This window comes from Rhinoderma darwinii, unplaced genomic scaffold (assembly GCF_050947455.1).
Source record: "Rhinoderma darwinii isolate aRhiDar2 unplaced genomic scaffold, aRhiDar2.hap1 Scaffold_3862, whole genome shotgun sequence".
NCBI lineage: Eukaryota > Metazoa > Chordata > Amphibia > Anura > Rhinodermatidae > Rhinoderma > Rhinoderma darwinii.
The window spans coordinates 1-22,823 of NW_027463497.1; the positions used below are offsets into that span (position 1 = coordinate 1).

General features: G+C 49.8%; 1 protein-coding gene across 1 annotated transcript in view; it reads left to right on the forward strand.

The window, feature by feature from the left end:
• The first annotated feature begins 4,899 nt into the window (after window positions 1-4,899).
• The window catches only part of LOC142707606 (GTPase-activating Rap/Ran-GAP domain-like protein 3), a 40,322-nt gene continuing 22,398 nt past the window's right edge, over window positions 4,900-22,823 (forward strand). Inside the window, exons 1-13 of the mRNA XM_075848344.1 lie at window positions 4,900-5,030; window positions 9,788-9,862; window positions 12,382-12,481; window positions 13,406-13,524; window positions 13,615-13,679; window positions 14,256-14,319; window positions 14,396-14,422; window positions 14,581-14,656; window positions 15,412-15,510; window positions 17,995-18,098; window positions 19,889-19,997; window positions 20,571-20,616; window positions 20,694-20,800. Of these exons, the coding sequence (XP_075704459.1) occupies window positions 4,941-5,030; window positions 9,788-9,862; window positions 12,382-12,481; window positions 13,406-13,524; window positions 13,615-13,679; window positions 14,256-14,319; window positions 14,396-14,422; window positions 14,581-14,656; window positions 15,412-15,510; window positions 17,995-18,098; window positions 19,889-19,997; window positions 20,571-20,616; window positions 20,694-20,800 (1,081 nt within the window). The 5' untranslated portion in view covers window positions 4,900-4,940. The remainder of the gene's footprint in view (window positions 5,031-9,787; window positions 9,863-12,381; window positions 12,482-13,405; window positions 13,525-13,614; window positions 13,680-14,255; window positions 14,320-14,395; window positions 14,423-14,580; window positions 14,657-15,411; window positions 15,511-17,994; window positions 18,099-19,888; window positions 19,998-20,570; window positions 20,617-20,693; window positions 20,801-22,823) is intronic.

Consider the following 22,823-nt stretch of genomic DNA (forward strand, 5'->3'; position numbering starts at 1 on the left):
ATATGGAGCAGTGTTAGTAGTAGTAGTATTTGGATTATATGGAGCAGTGTTAGTAGTAGTATTTGGATTATATGGAGCAGTGTTAGTAGTAGTATTTGGATTATATGGAGCAGTGTAGTAGTAGTATTTGGATTATATGGAGCAGTGTTAGTAGTAGTAGTATTTGGATTATATGGAGCAGTGTTATGTAGTAGTAGTAGTATTTTGGATATAGATTTAATGGAGCAGTGGTAGTAGTAGTATTTGGATTATATGGAGCAGTGTTAGTAGTAGTAGTATTTGGATTATATGGAGCAGTGTTAGTAGTAGTAGTAGTATTTGGATTATATGGAGCAGTGTTAGTAGTAGTATTTGGATTATATGGAGCAGTGTTAGTAGTAGTATTTGGATTATATGGAGCAGTGTAGTAGTAGTATTTGGATTATATGGAGCAGTGTTAGTAGTAGTAGTATTTGGATTATATGGAGCAGTGTTAGTAGTAGTATTTGGATTATATGGAGCAGTGTTAGTAGTAGTATTTGGATTATATGGAGCAGTGTTAGTAGTAGTAGTATTTGGATTATATGGAGCAGTGTTAGTAGTAGTATTTGATTATATGGAGATATGGAGCATAGTAGTAGTATTTGGATTATATGGAGCAGTGTTAGTAGTAGGTATTTGGATTATATGGAGCAGTGTTAGTAGTATATTGGATTATATGGAGCAGTGTTAGTAGTAGTATTTGGTATTATGGAGCAGTGTTAGTAGTAGTATTTGGATTATATGGAGCAGTGTTAGTAGTAGTAGTATTGGATTAGTATGGAGTAGTATTGGATTATATGGAGCAGTGTTAGTAGTAGTATTTGGATTATATGGAGCAGTGTTAGTAGTAGTATTTGGATTATATGGAGCAGTGTTAGTAGTAGTATTTGGATTATATGGAGCAGTGATAGTAGTTAGTATTTGGATTATATGGAGCAGTGTTAGTAGTAGTAGTATTTGGATTATATGGAGCAGTGTTAGTAGTAGTAGTATTTGGATTATATGGAGCAGTGTTAGTAGTAGTATTTGGATTATATGGAGCAGTGTTAGTAGTAGTATTTGGATTATATGGAGCAGTGTTAGTAGTAGTAGTATTTGGATTATATGGAGCAGTGTTAGTAGTAGTAGTATTTGGATTATATGGAGCAGTGTTAGTAGTAGTAGTATTTGGAGTTATGGAGCAGTGTTAGTAGTAGTATTTGGATTATATGGAGCAGTGTTAGTAGTATTTGGATTATATGGAGCAGTGTTAGTTGTAGTAGTATTTGGATTATATGGAGCATTGTTAGTAGTAGTAGTTTTGGATTATATGGAGCAGTGTTAGTAGTAGTATTTGGATTATATGGAGCAGTGTTAGTAGTAGTATTTGGATTATATGGAGCAGTGTTAGTAGTAGTATTTGGATTATATGGAGCAGTGTTAGTAGTAGTATTTGGATTATATGGAGCAGTGTTAGTAGTAGTATTTGGATTATATGGAGCAGTGTTAGTAGTAGTATTTGGATTATATGGAGCAGTGTTAGTAGTAGTAGTATTTGGATTATATGGAGCAATGTAGTAGTAGTAGTAGTAGTATTTGGATTATATGGAGCAGTGTTAGTATAGTAGTATTTGGATTGTATGGAGCATTGTAGTAGTAGTATTTGGATTATATGGAGCAGTGTTAGTAGTAGTATTTGGATTATATGGAGCAGTGTTAGTAGTAGTATTTGGATTATATGGAGCAGTGTTAGTAGTAGTATTTGGATTATATGGAGCAGTGTTAGTAGTAGTATTTGGATTATATGGAGCAGTGTTAGTAGTAGTATTTGGATTATATGGAGCAGTGTTAGTAGTAGTAGTATTTGGATTATATGGAGCAGTGTTAGTAGTAGTATTTGGATTATATGGAGCAGTGTTAGTAGTATTTGGATTATATGGAGCAGTGTAGTAGTAGTATTTGGAGTATATGGAGCAGTGTTAGTAGTAGTATTTGGATTATATGGAGCAGTGTTAGTAGTAGTAGTATTTGGATTATATGGAGCAGTGTTAGTAGTAGTAGTATTTGGATTATATGGAGCAGTGTTAGTAGTAGTAGTATTGGATTGTATGGAGCATTGTTAGTAGTAGTATTTGGAGTATATGGAGCAGTGTTAGTAGTAGTATTTGGATTATATGGAGCAGTGTTAGTAGTAGTAGTATTTGGATTATATGGAGCAGTGTTAGTAGTAGTATTTGGATTATATGGAGCAGTGTTAGTAGTAGTATTTGGATTATATGGAGCAGTGTTAGTAGTAGTAGTATTTGGATTGTATGGAGCAGTGTTAGTAGTAGTATTTGGATTATATGGAGCAGTGTTAGTAGTATTTGGATTATATGGAGCAGTGTTAGTAGTAGTATTTGGATTATATGTAGCAGTGTTAGTAGTAGTATTTGGATTATATGGAGCAGTGTTAGTAGTAGTAGTATTTGGATTATATGGAGCAGTGTTAGTAGTAGTATTTGGATTATATGGAGCAGTGTTAGTAGTATTTGGATTATATGGAGCAGTGTTAGTAGTAGTAGTATTTGGAGTATATGGAGCAGTGTTAGTAGTAGTATTTGGATTATATGGAGCAGTGTTAGTAGTAGTAGTATTTGGATTATATGGAGCAGTGTTAGTAGTAGTAGTATTTGGATTGTATGGAGCAGTGTTAGTAGTATTTGGATTATATGGAGCAGTGTTAGTAGTAGTAGTATTTGGATTATATGGAGCAGTGTTAGTAGTAGTATTTGGATTATATGGAGCAGTGTTAGTAGTAGTATTTGGATTATATGGAGCAGTGTTAGTAGTAGTAGTATTTGGATTATATGGAGCAGTGTTAGTAGTAGTAGTATTTGGATTATATGGAGCAGTGTTAGTAGTAGTAGTATTTGGATTATATGGAGCAGTGTTAGTAGTAGTAGTATTTGGATTATATGGAGCAGTGTTAGTAGTAGTATTTGGAGTATATGGAGCAGTGTTAGTAGTAGTAGTATTTGGATTATATGGAGCATTGTTAGTAGTAGTATTTGGATTATATGGAGCAGTGTTAGTAGTAGTAGTATTTGGATTATATGGAGCAGTGTTAGTAGTAGTATTTGGATTGTATGGAGCAGTGTTAGTAGTAGTAGTATTTGGAGTATATGGAGCAGTGTTAGTAGTAGTAGTATTTGGATTATATGGAGCAGTGTTAGTAGTAGTAGTAGTATTTGGATTATGTGCAGCAGTGTTAGTAGTAGTAGTAGTATTTGGATTATATGGAGCAGTGTTAGTAGTAGTAGTATTTGGATTATATGGAGCAGTGTTAGTAGTATTTGGATTATATGGAGCAGTGTTAGTAGTAGTATTTGGATTATATGGAGCAGTGTTAGTAGTAGTAGTATTTGGATTATATGGAGCAGTGTTAGTAGTAGTATTTGGATTATATGGAGCAGTGTTAGTAGTAGTATTTGGATTATATGGAGCAGTGTTAGTAGTAGTAGTATTTGGATTATATGGAGCATTGTTAGTAGTAGTATTTGGATTATATGGAGCAGTGTTAGTAGTAGTATTTGGATTATATGGAGCAGTGTTAGTAGTAGTATTTGGATTATATGGAGCAGTGTTAGTAGTAGTAGTATTTGGATTATATGGAGCAGTGTTAGTAGTATTTGGATTATATGGAGCAGTGTTAGTAGTAGTATTTTGATTATATGGAGCAGTGTTAGTAGTAGTAGTATTTGGATTATATGGAGCAGTGTTAGTAGTAGTATTTGGATTATATGGAGCAGTGTTAGTAGTAGTAGTATTTGGATTATATGGAGCAGTGTTAGTAGTAGTATTTGGATTATATGGAGCAGTGTTAGTAGTAGTATTTGGATTATATGGAGCAGTGTTAGTAGTAGTAGTATTTGGATTATATGGAGCAGTGTTAGTAGTAGTATTTGGATTATATGGAGCAGTGTTAGTAGTAGTAGTATTTGGATTATATGGAGCAGTTGTAATGACGGGGTGGGGAGACAGACAGGTGAGCCCTAATCTACCCGCCACTCAGTCCCTGCCTACTTGCAGGTGGGATGTTGGGGGTAGTGAGTGTGGCAACGGTGCAGGCTGGATGTTGGGGGTAGTGAGTGGCAGCGGTGCAGGCTGGATGTTGGGGGTAGTGAGTGTGGCAGCAGTGCAGGCTGGATGTTGGGGGTAGTGAGTGTGGCAGCGGTGCAGGCTGGATGTTGGGGGTAGTGAGTGGCAGCGGTTAAGGCTGGATGTTGGGGGTAGTGAGTGGCAGCGGTGCAGGCTGGATGTTGGGGGTAGTGAGTGTGGCAGCGGTGCAGGCTGGATGTTGGGGGTAGTGAGTGGCAGCAGTGCAGGCTGGATGTTGGGGGTAGTGAGTGTGGCAGCGGTGCAGGCTGGATGTTGGGGGTAGTGAGTGGCAGCAGTGCAGGCTGGATGTTGGGGGTAGTGAATGTGGCAGCGGTGCAGGCTGGATGTTGGGGGTAGTGAGTGACAGCAGTGCAGGCTGGATGTTGGGGGTAGTGAGTGTGGCAGCGGTGCAGGCTGGATGTTGGGGGTAGTGAGTGGCAGCAGTGCAGGCTGGATGTTGGGGGTAGTGAATGTGGCAGCGGTGCAGGCTGGATGTTGGGGGTAGTGAGTGACAGCAGTGCAGGCTGGATGTTGGGGGTAGTGAGTGTGGCAGCGGTGCAGGCTGGATGTTGGGGTAGTGAGTGACAGCGGTGCAGGCTGGATGTTGGGGGTAGTGAATGTGGCAGCAGTGCAGGCTGGATGTTGGGGGTAGTGAATGTGGCAGCGGTGCAGGCAGCCCCCTCGCCCCTCCCCCTCCTCGCCCCTCCCCCTCCTCGCCCCTCCCCCTCCCTCGCCCCTCCTCCTCCTCCTCGCCCGGGAGCGTTGCTGTGCTGCCTCTGGACGCCGCTCCATGGTCACTAATGAAGCGTTTCTCTTCCAGCTCCGTCTCTGAAGACTTGGGCTGCAGACGGGGAGAATTCAGCAGAAAACATTACGGGTCTGTGGAGCTGGTGAGTGTCGCCTCCTCCATCTGTATCTGCGACATTGATCACATTATGTCATGGGAAGGAGCCCGATGTCTGCGACATGAATGGACGTGTCTGTGTATACGGAGCTAACTGTGCGACTGTATATAATGTATAATGTGCTGCAGTGTATATATATATATGTAACAAGTCACACTGATTATATTCCTGCTGTCACTGTATATAATGTATAATGTGCTGCAGTGTATATATATATATATATATATGTAACAAGTCACACTGATTATATTCCTGCTGTCACTGTATATAATATAGCAGCTCACACTCCATATCTCACTTCTATTCTAGAATAATTTTACCCATCAGTATGTATTTGAGGTACGTGAGTTATTTGAAACAAGCACAGGAGAATGAGCGGCCCCTGGTGGCGGGTGTTGAGGCTGGAGCGGCCCTGGTGGCGGGTGCTGAGGCTGGAGCGGCCCCTGGTGGCGGGTGCTGAGGCTGGAGCGGCCCTGGTGGCGGGTGCTGAGGGGGGAGCGGCCCCTGGTGGCGGGTGCTGAGGCTGGAGCGGCCCCTGCTGGCGGGTGCTGAGGGGGGAGCGGCCCTGGTGGCGGCTGCTGAGGCTGGAGCGGCCCTGGTGGCGGGTGCTGAGGCTGGAGCGGCCCTGGTGGCGGGTGCTGAGGGGGGAGCGGCCCCTGGTGGCGGGTGCTGAGGCTGGAGCGGCCCCTGCTGGCGGGTGCTGAGGGGGGAGCGGCCCCTGGTGGCCGGCTGCTGAGGCTGGAGCGGCCCCTGGTGGCGGGTGCTGAGGGGGAGCGGCCCCTGGTGGCGGCTGCTGAGGCTGGAGCGACTCCTGGTGGCGGGTGCGGAGGCTGGTGCGGCCCCTGGTGGCGGCTGCTGAGGCTGGTGCGGCCCCTAGTGGCGGCTGCTGAGGCTGGAGCGGCCCTGGTGGCGGCTGCTGAGGCTGGAGCGACTCCTGGTGGCGGGTGCGGAGGCTGGTGCGGCCCCTGGTGGCGGGTGCTGAGGGGGGAGCGGCCCCTGGTGGCGGCTGCTGAGGCTGGAGCGGCCCCTGGTGGCGGGTGCGGAGGCTGGTGCGGCCCCTGGTGGCGGGTGCTGAGGGGGGAGAGCCCTGGTGGCGGCTGCTGAGGCTGGAGCGGCCCCTGGTGGCGGCTGCTGAGGCTGGAGCGACTCCTGGTGGCGGGTGCGGAGGCTGGTGCGGCCCCTGGTGGCGGGTGTTGTGGGGGGAGCGGATGCACGTGAGCTGTGGCTGGAGGTCTTGGTAATTCTTACTCTATATGGCAGCTTGTCTGTTCCCAGTATAATTCCTGCGACCTTTATATACTGGATCTGAGTGATCGGGGATCTTTGTCAGCAGTGATCCTGTAGAACCTGGTTGTAGAATGGTCCATTGACCACTGAATATGTGGACAGAATGTTCGCAGGTCACATGCAGGCTAATGCGATGATATTCTCTGGAGCGTTCATACATAATGCAGTTATTGCAGCCGTTCCCCGGATCCTGCGGCTCCTTCATTTATAATGTCGCCGGACAGTTCCCCCTGATGATGATGATGATGCAGCAGGTTGTAATTTATATATGGGGGTGACGTCACGCCGGGGAGCATAGTAGGACCCACAAGTGACACCTCCCTGGGATTGATGAATGTGGGCTCCTCTGTCCCTTCTGCTGCATTTGGGAAAGTGGCGATTCCTGGGCTCTCTGTACTTCATCCTGGAGCGTCCGGCCGGGGGTCATGTTCTGGCTGCGCTGTGGTCGACAGTCGTCTTAAGATTGTGCCATTTTTCTTGGTATATTCAGATGATTCAGTTGAGGTGTGTTTAGTTTTTCTCCTGTTACTTGTATAGCGCCAACATATTCCGCAGCGCTGTACAATCTGAATTCTCTATCTGTATGTTATTTGGGTGTGGTAGGAAATGCCAGATCCTGCAGGAAATCTAGGTAAACGCGGGCAGAACGTACGGGGAGATGTCCCTGGTTGGATTTGAGCCCCATCGCTGCTTGGAGACAGTGCTGCTCGGAGACCGAGCCCCCCGGAGACCGAGCCCCCCACCACGCTACCCGGAGACCGAGCCCCCCGCCACGCTACCCGGAGACCGAGCCCCCCGCCACGCTACCCGGAGACCGAGCCACCCAGCCCGGAGACCGAGCCCCCGCCGCGCTTCCCGGAGACCGAGCCCCCCGCCGCGCTTCCCGGAGACCGAGCCCCCCGCCGCCCTGCCCGGAGACAGACCCCCCGCCGCCCTGCCCGGAGACCGAGCCCCCGCCACGCTACCCGGAGACCGAGCCCCCCGCCACGCTACCCGGAGACCGAGCCCCCCGCCACGCTACCCGGAGACCGAGCCCCCCGCCACGCTACCCGGAGACAGAGCCCCCCGCCACGCTACCCGGAGACAGAGCCCCCCGCCACGCTACCCGGAGACAGAGCCCCCCGCCACACTACCCGGAGACCGAGCCCCCCGCCGCCCAGCCCGGAGACCGAGCCCCCGCCGCCCAGCCCGGAGACCGAGCCCCCCGCCGCGCTGCCCGGAGACCGAGCCCCCCGCCGCGCTACCCGGAGACCGAGCCCCCCGCCACGCTACCCGGAGACCGAGCCCCCCGCCACGCTACCCGGAGACAGAGCCCCCCGCCACGCTACCCGGAGACAGAGCCCCCCGCCACGCTACCCGGAGACAGAGCCCCCCGCCACGCTACCCGGAGACAGAGCCCCCCGCCACGCTACCCGGAGACAGAGCCCCCCGCCGCCCAGCCCGGAGACCGAGCCCCCCGCCGCCCAGCCCGGAGACCGAGCCCCCCGCCGCCCAGCCCGGAGACCGAGCCCCCCGCCGCGCTGCCCGGAGACCGAGCCCCCCGCCGCCCTGGCCGGAGACCGAGCCCCCCGCCGCCCGGAGACCGAGCCCCCCGCCGCCCTGGCCGGAGACAGAGCCCCCCGCCGCCCTGCCCGGAGACAGAGCCCCCCGCCGCCCTGCCCGGAGACAGAGCCCCCCGCCGCCCTGCCCGGAGACCGAGCCCCACGCCGCCCTGCCCGGAGACCGAGCTCACCAATAAACCCTCTTCTTAGATAATGTGAGTCCACAATACGTCCTGCGGCAGGTGCCTCCATAACTAGTGACCCCCCCCCCTTGTATGCAGGAGCCTGGGAAAGCTGTGTTATCAGATGAACGGTCATGACATCTGTTATTCCCATATGTAGGTACCGGCCCTGTTATTCCCATATATAGGTACCGGCCCTGTTATTACCATATATATGTACCGGCCCTGTTATTCCCATTTGTAGGTGCCGGCCCTGTTATTCCCATATATATGTACCGGCCCTGTTATTCCCATTTGTAGGTACCGGCCCTGTTATTCCCATATATATGTACCGGCCTTGTTATTCCCATATATAGGTACCGGCCCTGTTATTCCCATATATATGTATCGGCCTTGATATTGCCATATATATGTACCGGCTTTGATATTGCCATATATATGTACCGGCCTTGTTATTCCCATATATATGTACCGGCCCTGTTATTCCCATATATATGTACCGGCTTTGTTATTCCCATATATATGTATCGGCCTTGTTATTCCCATATATATATATAGGTACCTGCCCTGTTATTCCCATATATAGGTACCGGCCCTGTTATTCCCATATATGGGTACCGGCCTTGTTATTCCCATATATATGTACCGGCCCCGTTATTCCCATATATATGTACCGGCCTTGTTATTACCATATATAGGTACCGGCTCTGTTATTCCCATATATATGTAACGGCCCTGTTATTCCCATATATATGTACCTGTCCTGTTATTACCATATATATGTACCGGCCCTGTTATTCCCATATATATGTACCTGCCTTGTTATTCCCATATATATGTTATTACCGGCCTTGTTATTGGCTGTGCTGTATGTACCGGCCTTGTTATTGGCCGCGCTGTAGGTACCGGCCTTGTTATTGGCCGTGCTGTGTGTACCGGCCTTGTTATTGGCTGCGCTGTGTGTACCGGCCTTGTTGTTGGCCGTGCTGTGTGTACCGGCCTTGTTATTGGCCGTGCTGTGTGTACCGGCCTTGTTATTGGCTGCGCTGTGTGTACCGGCCTTGTTATTGGCCGTGCTGTGTGTACCGGCCTTGTTATTGGCCGTGCTGTGTGTACCGGTCTTGTTATTGGCCGTGCTGTGTGTACCGGCCTTGTTATTGGCTGCGCTGTGTGTACCGGCCTTGTTGTTGGCCGTGCTGTGTGTACCGGCCTTGTTATTGGCCGTGCTGTGTGTACCGGCCTTGTTATTGGCTGCGCTGTGTGTACCGGCCTTGTTATTGGCCGTGCTGTGTGTACCGGCCTTGTTATTGGCCGTGCTGTGTGTACCGGTCTTGTTATTGGCCGTGCTGTCTGTACCGGCCTTGTTATTGGCCGCGCTGTGTGTACCGGCCTTGTTATTGGCCGCGCTGTGTGTACCGGCCTTGTTATTGGCCGTGCTGTGTGTACCGGCCTTGTTATTGGCCGTGCTGTGTGTACCGGCCTTGTTATTGGCTGTGCTGTGTGTACCGGCCTTGTTATTGGCTGTGCTGTGTGTACCGGCCTTGTTATTCCCATATATATGTACCGGCCTTGTTATTGGCTGGGCTGTGTGTACCGGCCTTGTTATTGGCCGCGCTGTGTGTACCGGCCTTGTTATTGGCTGTGCTGTGTGTACCGGCCTTGTTATTGGCTGTGCTGTCTGTACCGGCCTTGTAATACTGAATACTTTATTATTTATTATTTATTTTCACAGCTCATTTCCAGTGACGCTGACGGAGCCATTCAGAGAGCTGGAAGATTTCGTGTTGAGAATGGATCTTCAGACGAGGTAAATAGCAAGTATGACTCTGATAAGTTTCTAAGATACTAACCGCACATATCCATGTAACCTCACCCCAAATAACCCCTATACATCTCCATATAGCCAGTATACACCTCCATATAACCAGTATATACCTCCGTATAGCCAGTATACACCTCCGTATAACCAGTATACACCTCCATATAGCCAGTATACACCTCCATATAACCAATACACCTCCATATAACCAGTATACACCCCATATAGCCAGTATACACCTCCATATAGCCAGTATACACCACATATAGCCAGTATACATCTCCATATAACCAGTATACACACCCATATAGCCAGTATACACACCCATATAGCCAGTATACACACCCATATAGCCAGTATACACACCCATATAGCCAGTATACACACCCATATAGCCAGTATACACCCCCATATAGCCAGTATACACCCCCATATAGCCAGTATACACCTTCATGTAACCTTCATTCTCAGTGGCAGAAAATTGTTGTAAAACCTCCAAAATGGAAGTTTTAGTATTTAATTTCTCCACTGTGCACCCTCCTGCCACTTTCTCTTTCATCCCATCTTCCAGCTTCAGCTGTGTCAAGGATGTTGTTACCCTTTGATATAACACTAACGTGTCAGCAGCTCGTGTCTATCACATAAAGTGTTTCCAAAAGTGAAGTTAAAAAAAATTAATTTATGAAAGGCTGAACTCCTAAGAACCTTGGTAGAACGGTCATCATCTCTGAGAGAGAACATATATTTTTCACGCCTAATATCTCCAGGTCCCCATCCTTCCAAGTAGACAACTCAACACATCCTTCCAAGTAGACAACTCAACACTTGTGTCATGAAGGATGTGGAGATGTCAAAAATCTGCTACTCAGGAAAGGAAGATGTGCAGAAGAATCCAGACACCTGAGATGTGGAGAAAGGTGTTAAGGACTGAGAAGTCTGAATTAGAGATCTCTGGAGGTGACAAGAGGCAGGACGTACACCACCGGAGCAATGGAAATCTCTTCATACCAGGTCTACAAGCATCAGTCCAGCCTGGAGAAGCACACATAGAGGTGACCATGAGACAAGGCGTACACCACCGGAGCAATGAAAATCTCTTCATACCAGGTCTACAAGCATCAGTCCAGCCTGGAGAAGCACACATAGAGGTGACCATGAGACAAGGCGTACACCACCGGAGCAATGAAAATCTCTTCATACCAGGTCTACAAGCATCAGTCCAGCCTGGAGGAGCACATGTAGAGGTGACCAGGAGACAAGACGTATACCACCGGAGCCATGGAAAACGCTTCATACCAGGTCTACAAGCATCAGTCCAGCCTGGAGGAGCACATGTAGAGGTGACCAGGAGACAAGGCGTACACCACCGGAGCAATGGAAATCTCTTCATACCAGGTCTACAAGCATCAGTCCAGCCTGGAGGAGCACATGTAGAGGTGACCAGGAGACAAGACGTATACCACCGGAGCCATGGAAAACGCTTCATACCAGGTCTACAAGCATCAGTCCAGCCTGGAGGAGCACATGTAGAGGTGACCAGGAGACAAGACGTACACCACCGGAGCCATGGAAAACTCTTCATACCAGGTCTACAAGCATCAGTCCAGCCTGGTGGAGGAGCACATGTAGAGGTGACCAGGAGACAAGGCGTACACCACCGGAGCCATGGAAAACTCTTCATACCAGGTCTACAAGCATCAGTCCAGCCTGGTGGAGGAGCACATGTAGAGGTGACCAGGAGACAAGGCGTACACCACCGGAGCCATGGAACACTCTTCATACCAGGTCTACAAGCATCAGTCCAGCCTGGTGGAGGAGCACATGTAGAGGTGACCAGGAGACAAGGCGTACACCACCGGAGCCATGGAAAACTCTTCATACCAGGTCTACAAGCATCAGTCCAGCCTGGAGGAGGAGCACATGTAGAGGTGACCAGGAGACAAGGCGTACACCACCGGAGCAATGGAAATCTCTTCATACCAGGTCTACAAGCATCAGTCCAGCCTAGAGGAGCACATGTAGAGGTGACCAGGAGACAAGGCGTACACCACCGGAGCCATGGAAAACTCTTCATACCAGGTCTACAAGCATCAGTCCAGCCTGGTGGAGGAGCAGAACCTGGGGTGGAGAACATCGGGAGGGGGGGGATTTGCTGTGGGTTGAAGCACTGTAATACAGACATTATATATCATGTAATATGTACTGGAGACTGAATAATTCATTCTACAAGAAGAGAACGACCGAAAAAAGCTGCTGCTGCTCCAGTCCCCCCAGAGCTCTTTATCACTGAATGTGTCTGGCATGACCTGTGAACCGAAAATGTCCCTAACTTCTAAGACTGAACACACTCACAATCCAGACACAGGACCCCCTTACATTTACCTTCTCACTTGTATTGATGTGGCCGGCCTTTGACTTTTGCCCAGTAGTAGAACTACCCGCGATACGGTGTTTTGTAGTCGCCATTCCAGTTGTCATAACTACCGACCTTTACCCCTGTCCTACAGAACATCGACTACACGCCGGGGGTCTGGAGGCGGACAGACGTGCACCTGGAGAATCCCGAGTACCACACACGATGGTACTTCAAGTATTTCCTCGGGAAAGGTACCTGCAGCCCCCCATATGAAGGAAAGGCTCATCAGTCGCTAATGATATAGTAATGAGGTGACAGTCAGACAGAATGAACCTCCAGAAGGCAGGAGCCCCCCCCCATTACAGATCAGTGGTGGCCAGTTCACCAATGTGCCCACATGTAATTATTACCCCGTACATGAGCGGCACCTGACACTATAAACATACAACACAGTATAGATGTGTATTGTGTGCGGAATCTCAGCCACTCCCGACCCATACATCAGCATACATAACCCTACAAGACATCTGTAGTAGATCTACTAGGTAGGGTGTCTGGCAGGTGATGGAGTGGGGCGTTTGGGAGGAGAAGGAGCGGGGCGTCTGGCAGGAGACGGAGCTGGGGTTTGGCAGGGGGCGGGGCATCTGGCAAGAGGCGGGGTGGGGCGTTTAGTAGGCGACGGAGCAGGGCGTCTGGCAGGAGGCGGGGCGTCTGGCAGGAGGCGGGGCGTCTGGCAGGGCGTCTGGCATGTGGCGTGGCAGGGCGTCTGGCATGTGGCGTGGCAGGGCGTCTGGCATGTGGCGTGGCAGGGCGTCTGGCAGGAGGCGGGGCGTCTGGCATGTGGCGTGGCAGGGCGTCTGGCAGGAGGCGGGGCGTCTGGCATGTGGCGTGGCAGGGCGTCTGGCAGGAGGCGGGGCGTCTGGCATGTGGCGTGGCAGGGCGTCTGGCAGGAGGCGGGGCGTCTGGCATGTGGCGTGGCAGGGCGTCTGGCAGGAGGCGGGGCGTCTGGCAGGTGGCGTGGCAGGGCGTCTGGCAGGAGGCGGGGCGTCTGGCATGTGGCGTGGCAGGGCGTCTGGCAGGAGGCGGGGCGTCTGGCAGGAGGCGGGGTGCCTGGCAGGTGGCGGGGCGTTCGGGAGGTTACTCCTTCCCTGGTTTATTTGTTTTCTTTTTCTCAGTCCATCAGAACTACGTAGGGACTGACGCGGAGCGGAATCCGTTCTTTCTGTCCGTGGTTCTATCTGACCAGAATAATCAGCGCGTTCCGCAGTACCGATCCGTCTTATGGAGGAAATCGGTAAGTGAGGAGAACATTGAGCAGCGGGATCTCCACGGAGGCGCCGCTCCTTCACATCCAGGATTCAGTTCTTTTTCTGCCTGGTTTTAGGGGACACAGAAGATTTGTCTTTCTTATTGCCCCACGAAAACCTTATCAGTGAAGTCCATCTTAAGGTGAGTGCTCGGGGTGTAAGTTTATTGGGGTGACACTAGAGTCTGCTGATGCAGCTGGAACAGCAGAACTGTGTGTGACCCCCCTTAAAGGGCCGACGCAGTCTTTTGTAAATGAAGTTTCATCCGTGTATAATGAATAGTTCTGCAACTTTGTTTTTGTACACACTGATACATTGTAACAAGACCTCAGCTGTGAAGAGGATCCGATCAGAATGGGGTTTCACCCGCTTGATGTAAGCAAAATTGTTCCCATTCACTGGCAGCAAGCAGATCTAAAAAAATATTGGATCAACTGTGAGCCAGAAGCAGCAGCACACATCTCTCTCTGAGGGCTGATGTCTCTTCTCTACATTGTAACAAGCCTCAGCTGTGGTAGCAGGACTAGGTCAGGAGGGATGTTTCCATTCACTGACATGACCACCCGTACATTATACAATGATTTGGACGAGTATTTGATATTTAGCATTATTAATGAGTTTCCCAGTGCTCTGCGGGGGAGGGGCGGGAGTATATTTAGGGGAGGGGTCTCCTGTATCGGAGGATGGGCAGTATAACCGGTCGCTTCTTCTATTTCAGTGCCATGAACCTGGACAGATTTGAGAAAAGCCCCAGGGAAATCCTTAACCCCGAGATTCAGAAGGTGAGCGGCGGCGCCCCCGCCATGTTTATAACGGTCCCCTCCCCCGTCTGTCACTGACTCCTCTCTCTGTCATTAGGATCTGCTGGTCTTGGAGGAGCAGGAGGTGAGTGTTGCGGAGGAGGGGTGTCTGCCGGGTTCCTCATGGTTTGGTGTAGAGCCCCTCCCCCGCCCTTCTCTGTATGATGATGTTTTTTAGCGCCTCTAGTGGCCAGTGACCGGCTCAGCAGGGACATTACTGTAACCTCTGTCTCCCTCTCTCAGGGCTCAGTGAATTTTAAGTTTGGAGTTCTTTACGCCAAAGACGGTCAATTAACGGATGATGAAATGTTTAGTAACGGTGAGTATCGGCCGCGTGATATACGTGATCGGCCGCGTGATATACGTGATCGGCCGCGTGATATACGTGATCGGCCGCGTGATATACGTGATCGGCCGCGCGTTATACGGTGATCATCGGCCGCGCGTTATACGGTGATCATCGGCCGCGGGTTTTACGGTGATCATCGGCCGCGCGTTATACGGTGATCATCGGCCGCGGGTTTTACGGTGAGTATCATCCACAGCAGTCGGGAGGGAGCAGTAAAGTCCTCATCACTTTTAAGCTTCCACATTGTGAAATGACCAGTTCTGTGTTTCCATTCCTCACCATTTTCAAGATCTCTTCTTGCTGTCGGTGAATGGAATCCTTGTCTACATCCAGAATGTAGAACTACAGAGCTCACATAAGAGTGGTGACACTTGTATCCAGTGCGGGCGATGCTCTGTGAGCTTTACACAGCCTCCTCTCCTGACTGATACACTGTAGCAAAGTGTCAGAGACTTGCGCTGCTGATGGATTGTTTACACTGGATAGAAATGTAACAAACACTCAGCTGTGAGCAGGACCAGGTCAGGACCCCTCAGCTGTGAGGGGTCCCAGCATCTTCCACCCACGCGGAGACGGTCCCACCACTCACAATGTGCTCGGAGTCACATGGGGAAGGGGATGACTACTATTCCTTCCAGATGTAGACCCCTCACCCCACGATGACCCGTCCCCGGCAGGACACCCCCCGCTGCCCCCACAATACACGACTTCTGCTTTTCTCTTAGAGGCCGGAAGTGAAAGATTCCAGAAGATGCTGCAGCTGCTCGGCGACGCCGTCACTTTAAAGAGCTGGATCGGCTACAGGGGAGGATTAGACACCAAAAGTAAGAGCCCCGGGCGACCGGTGTTGGATTGACCATGTTGGGGGGGGGGGGGGGGTGTCCCAGTGCTTGGATGGATCCGTCCCTGCCATGATATATTACTGGGGGCCGTGTGCAAGAAATCATGTGGAGCACAACTCCCAACAGAGACCTATGAGGCCGAGACGGTGAGGAGATGTTGATGATGCTACAACCACCCCCAGTTGTCTGCTCCCCTAAGTGAACGGAAACGTCCAGGATCCTGTATAGTGGAAGAGTTACCCCATATCTAGTGTGCCGTATAGTGGAAGAGTTACCCCATATCTAGTGTGCCGTATAGTGGAAGAGTTACCCCATATCTAGTGCGCCGTATAGTGGAAGAGTTACCCCATATCTAGTGCGCTGTATAGTGGAAGAGTTACCCCATATCTAGTGCGCTGTATAGTGGAAGAGTTACCCCATATCTAGTGCGCTGTATAGTGGAAGAGTTACCCCATATCTAGTGTGCCGTATAGTGGAAGAGTTACCCCATATCTAGTGCGCTGTATAGTGTGAGGGTTTAGCCTCTTGTACAACAAGGCAAAATACAAAATAGTTAGTGCTCAGACGAGCAGGATTTAAACAAGATATTATCTAACTATACCGAGGGCCTTCCTACCCGGCACTGGATACAAAGTAACACAGGTCTTTACTCACATAGAATACAGGCTACTCCAGCCTTAGCAGTCTCCAGTCTGAGTCAGGGGTGAGACTCACACACACGGTGTCTGCACCTTTTTATACACAGGCTACAGGTGCAGCTAATTGAGCAGCAGCCTTGTCCTACAAACAGAGATGGACTAGGGATTGGGGAACCCGCCCTGCTCTTCTCCAATCCAACTCCAGGCCCTTTTTCCGGCTTTTCCTTAAGCCGAGATTGGAAAACTAGAGCTTTCTATTGCAAGAACTACTCATTCCCTGGAGCCTAGGATACATATGACAGGATTCTAGGGGAAATGTACCTTCCCTCAATGACTTTACCTGTCACTGTCTCACAAGTGGAAGAGTTACCCCATATCTAGTGCGCTGTATAGTGGAAGAGTTACCCCATATCTAGTGCGCTGTATAGTGGAAGAGTTACTCCATATCTAGTGCGCTGTATAGTGGAAGAGTTACCCCATATCTAGTGTGCTGTATAGTGGAAGAGTTACCCCATATCTAGTGCGCTGTATAGTGGAAGAGTTACCCCATATCTAGTGCGCTGTATAGTGGAAGAGTTACCCCATATCTAGTGCGCTGTATAGTGGAAGAGTTACCCCATATCTAGTGTGCCGTATAGTGGAAGAGTTACCCCATATCTAGTGCGCTGTATAGTGTGAGGGTTTAGCCTCTTGTACAACAAGGCAAAATACAAAATAGTTAGTGCTCAGACGAGCAGGATTTAAACAAGATATTATCTAACTATACCGAGTGCCTTCCTACCCGGCACTGGATACAAAGTAACACAGGTCTTTACTCACATAGCATACAGGCTACTCCAGCCTTAGCAGTCTCCAGTCTGAGTCAGGGGTGAGACTCACACACACGGTGTCTGCACCTTTTTATACACAGGCTACAGGTGCAGCTAATTGAGCAGCAGCCTTGTCCTACAAACAGAGATGGACTAGGGATTGGGGAACCCGCCCTGCTCTTCTCCAATCCAACTCCAGGCCCTTTTTCCGGCTTTTCCTTAAGCCGAGATTGGAAAACTAGAGCTTTCTATTGCAAGAACTACTCATTCCCTGGAGCCTAAGATACATATGACAGGATTCTAGGGGAAATGTACCTTCCCTCAATGACTTTACCTGTCACTGTCTCACAAGTGGAAGAGTTACCCCATATCTAGTGCGCTGTATAGTGGAAGAGTTACCCCATATCTAGTGCGCTGTATAGTGGAAGAGTTACTCCATATCTAGTGCGCTGTATAGTGGAAGAGTTACCCCATATCTAGTGTGCTGTATAGTGGAAGAGTTACCCCATATCTAGTGCGCTGTATAGTGGAAGAGTTACCCCATATCTAGTGTGCTGTATAGTGGAAGAGTTACCCCATATCTAGTGTGCTGTATAGTGGAAGAGTTACCCCATATCTAGTGTGCCGTATAGGCCTGACCATGTAGGAATAATACAGGCCCAGTAATGTTACACGCCGCTGCGCACCGACATCAGACCCCCGGAACATCGAAGATCACGTCAGTGGTAAGGGTGAGCCGCCCCCAAAATCAGACGCTGATCTCCCCCCCCCCTGCACATCAGACGCTGATCTCCCCCCCTGCACATCAGACGCTGATCTCCCCCCCCTACGCGTCAGACGCTGATCTCCCCCCTCCGCATCAGACGCTGATCTCCCCCCTCCGCATCAGACGCTGATCTCCCCCCTCCGCATCAGACGCTGATCTCCCCCCTACACATCAGACGCTGATCTCCCCCTACACATCAGACGGTCAGCAGATCCATCCTGGAAACACGAGACTTTCTCTGATTTGTTTGCAGATGACACGACGGGGGTGCAGTCCGTGTACACAGTTTACCAGGGCCACGAGATCATGTTCCACGTCTCCACGATGCTGCCGTACTCTAAAGAAAACAAACAGCAGGTAACGGGAACGGCCTTCACGAACCGTCATCTTCACATCCAAAGCTGCGGAGGGTTACAGGGTCCGGGAGGCCTCGTGGGGCAGTCGCACATTCCTCCATTATTGGGATCACATAGAAGAGACGAGGTCGGGATTTAGTATAAGTGACTCCTCCCACTGCGTCGCCTCATCTTCTCCGTGTTGCGGTCTCTGAGGCGCCTCCACTGAAACCTGTGTCCGGGGCCCTTCAAGTAACAGATGATCTGGAATACAGGGGCAGCCGGGGCCCATCACACAGATCATCTATGGAGATGTAGAGGCGGCGCCTGGATCCTCTGTGGATGCCACGAGCGCCTTGTAGAACAGACATCAGCAGCACCGGAGTTATGGCGGCTCAGGCCAGGCTTACAGGACCGGCACCGTGGTCTATGGAGATGTAGAGGCGGCGCCTGGATCCTCTGTGGATGCCACGAGCGCCTTGTAGAACAGACATCAGCAGCACCGGAGTTATGGCGGCTCAGGCCAGGCTTACAGGACCGGCACCGTGGTCTGTGGAGATGTAGAGGCGGCGCCTGTATCCTCTGTGGATGCCACGAGCGCCTTGTAGAACAGACATCAGCAGCTCCGGAGTTATGGCGGCTCAGGCCAGGCTTACAGGACCGGCACCGTGGTCTATGGAGATGTAGAGGTGGCGCCTGGATCCTCTGTGGATGCCACGAGCGCCTTGTAGAACAGACATCAGCAGCTCCGGAGTTATGGCGGCTCAGGCCAGGCTTACAGGACCGGCACCGTGGTCTATGGAGATGTAGAGGTGGCGCCTGGATCCTCTGTGGATGCCACGAGCGCCTTGTAGAACAGACATCAGCAGCTCCGGAGTTATGGCGGCTCAGGCCAGGCTTACAGGACCGGCACCGTGGTCTGTGGAGATGTAGAGGTGGCGCCTGGATCCTCTGTGGATGCCACGAGCGCCTTGTAGAACAGACATCAGCAGCTCCGGAGTTATGGCGGCTCAGGCCAGGCTTACAGGACCGGCACCGTGGTCTGTGGAGATGTAGAGGCGGCGCCTGTATCCTCTGTGGATGCCCCGAGCGCCTTGTAGAACAGACATCAGCAGCACCGGAGTTATGGCGGCTCAGGCCAGGCTTACAGGACCGGCACCGTGGTCTGTGGAGATGTAGAGGCGGCGCCTGTATCCTCTGTGGATGCCCCGAGCGCCTTGTAGAACAGACATCAGCAGCACCGGAGTTATGGCGGCTCAGGCCAGGCTTACAGGACCGGCACCGTGGTCTGTGGAGATGTAGAGGCGGCGCCTGTATCCTCTGTGGATGCCCCGAGCGCCTTGTAGAACAGACATCAGCAGCTCCGGAGTTATGGCGGCTCAGGCCAGGCTTACAGGACCGGCACCGTGGTCTGTGGAGATGTAGAGGCGGCGCCTGGATCCTCTGTGGATGCCACGAGCGCCTTGTAGAACAGACATCAGCAGCACCGGAGTTATGGCGGCTCAGGTCAGGCTTACAGGACCGGCACCGTGGTCTATGGAGATGTAGAGGCGGCGCCTGTATCCTCTGTGGATGCCACGAGCGCCTTGTAGAACAGACATCAGCAGCTCCGGAGTTATGGCGGCTCAGGCCAGGCTTACAGGACCGGCACCGTGGTCTATGGAGATGTAGAGGTGGCGCCTGTATTATCTTCCCTCAGAGCGGCCCTGTAAACCTGGCCTGAGCCGCCATAACTCATGTCTGCTCTCCAGGGAAGGTCTCGCTCTTCTGCCCTCCGATGTGTCCACTAAAGACAATGTCTGTGTTTTCCAGGTAGAAAGAAAACGTCACATTGGGAATGACATCGTGACCATCGTCTTTCAGGAAGGGGAGGAATCGTCTCCGTCTTTTAAACCATCCATGATCCGCTCCCACTTCACACGTATCCAACTACTGTAGAGACCCCGCGGGGAGAAGATGCAGAAGAGACAAACCTATGAGCTGGTAAAGTGGCAAATATCATCCATCATCATCATCAATCACCACCATCATCATCCATCATCAATCATAATCAATCACCACCATTATCCATCATCATCATCATCCATCATCATCATAATCAAACACCATCATCATCATCATCATCAATCACCACCATCATCATCCATCATCAATCATAATCAATCACCACCATTATCCATCATCATCATCATCATAATAATCAAACACCATCATCATCATCATCATCCATCTATCATTATCATCCATCATCATCTATCATCAGCATCAATCACCACCACCATCATCATCATCATCATAATCAATCATCATCATAATCAATCACCACCATCATCATCCATCCATCCATCATCATCCATCATCCATCATCATCCATCATCAATATCATCCATCATCATCAATCACCTCCACCATCATCATCATCCATCATCATCGGGACGGATGATGGGGGTCACAGTCACTTCCTTTCTCAGTCTTTCCTTAATACAAGGGACAGATATTTTTGCCTTAGTGCGATTTAACAAGCAGAATGACAGTTACAGGTGAGTGCCGCTGCGCAATGGGCTGCCCCGTATAGCAGAGCTGACATGGATCACTACATCTTCCTTCAATCCAACAGGCTGAAACTCTTCTCAGAGGAAAGCGTGCCTTTATTCGGACCTCCTCTGCCGTCCCCACCCGTCTTTACAGACCACCAGGAATTCAGGGATTTTCTTCTAGTAAAACGTAAGCGTTTCCATCTTCATCTGCGTGTTTATGTCCAGTATGTGACCTGTCTATAATGTGCTGTGTCTATGTCCAGTATGTGACCTGTCTATAATGTGCTGTGTCTATATCCAGTATGTGACCCGTCTATAATGTGCTGTGTCTATATCCAGTATGTGACCTGTCTATAATGTGCTGTGTATGTCGAGTATGTGACCACTGTCTATAATGTGCTGTGTCTATGTCCAGTATGTGACCCGTCTATAATGTGCTGTGTATGTCGAGTATGTGACCACCGTCTATAATGTGCTGTGTATGTCCAGTATGTGACCGCCGTCTATAATGTGCTGCGTGTCTATGTCCAGTATGTGACCGCCGTCTATAATGTGCTGTGTCTATATCCAGTATGTGACCACTGTCTATAATGTGCTGTGTCTATGTCCAGTATGTGACCGCCGTCTATAATGTGCTGCGTGTCTATGTCCAGTATGTGACCGCCGTCTATAATGTGCTGCGTGTCTATGTCCAGTATGTGACGGCCGTCTATAATGTGCTGTGTCTATGTACAGTATGTGACCTGTCTATAATGTCCTGTGTCTATATCCATTATGTGACCGCCATCTATAATGTGCTGTGTATGTCCAGTATGTGACCATCGTCTATAATGTGCTGTGTCTATGTCCAGTATGTGACCTGTCTATAATGTCCTGTGTCTATGTCCAGTATGTGACCTGTCTATAATGTGCTGTGTCTATATCCAGTATGTGACCACTGTCTATAATGTGCTGTGTCTATGTCCAGTATGTGACCGCCGTCTATAATGTGCTGTGTCTATATCCAGTATGTGACCTGTCTATAATGTGCTGTGTCTATGTCCAGTATGTGACCTGTCTATAATGTGCTGTGTATGTCGAGTATGTGACCCGTCTATAATGTGCTGTGTCTATGTCCAGTATGTGACCCGTCTATAATGTGCTGTGTCTATGTCCAGTATGTGACCCGTCTATAATGTGCTGTGTCTACGTCCAGTATGTGACCGCCGTCTATAATGTTCTGCGTGTCTATGTCCAGTATGTGACCCGTCTATAATGTGCTGTGTCTATATCCAGTATGTGACCTGTCTATAATGTGCTGTGTATGTCGAGTATGTGACCACTGTCTATAATGTGCTGTGTCTATGTCCAGTATGTGACCCGTCTATAATGTGCTGTGTATGTCGAGTATGTGACCACCGTCTATAATGTGCTGTGTATGTCCAGTATGTGACCGCCGTCTATAATGTGCTGCGTGTCTATGTCCAGTATGTGACCGCCGTCTATAATGTGCTGTGTCTATATCCAGTATGTGACCACTGTCTATAATGTGCTGTGTCTATGTCCAGTATGTGACCGCCGTCTATAATGTGCTGCGTGTCTATGTCCAGTATGTGACCGCCGTCTATAATGTGCTGCGTGTCTATGTCCAGTATGTGACGGCCGTCTATAATGTGCTGTGTCTATGTACAGTATGTGACCTGTCTATAATGTCCTGTGTCTATATCCATTATGTGACCGCCATCTATAATGTGCTGTGTATGTCCAGTATGTGACCATCGTCTATAATGTGCTGTGTCTATGTCCAGTATGTGACCTGTCTATAATGTCCTGTGTCTATGTCCAGTATGTGACCTGTCTATAATGTGCTGTGTCTATATCCAGTATGTGACCACTGTCTATAATGTGCTGTGTCTATGTCCAGTATGTGACCGCCGTCTATAATGTGCTGTGTCTATATCCAGTATGTGACCTGTCTATAATGTGCTGTGTCTATGTCCAGTATGTGACCTGTCTATAATGTGCTGTGTATGTCGAGTATGTGACCCGTCTATAATGTGCTGTGTATGTCCAGTATGTGACCCGTCTATAATGTGCTGTGTCTATGTCCAGTATGTGACCCGTCTATAATGTGCTGTGTCTACGTCCAGTATGTGACCGCCGTCTATAATGTTCTGCGTGTCTATGTCCAGTATGTGACCCGTCTATAATGTGCTGTGTCTATATCCAGT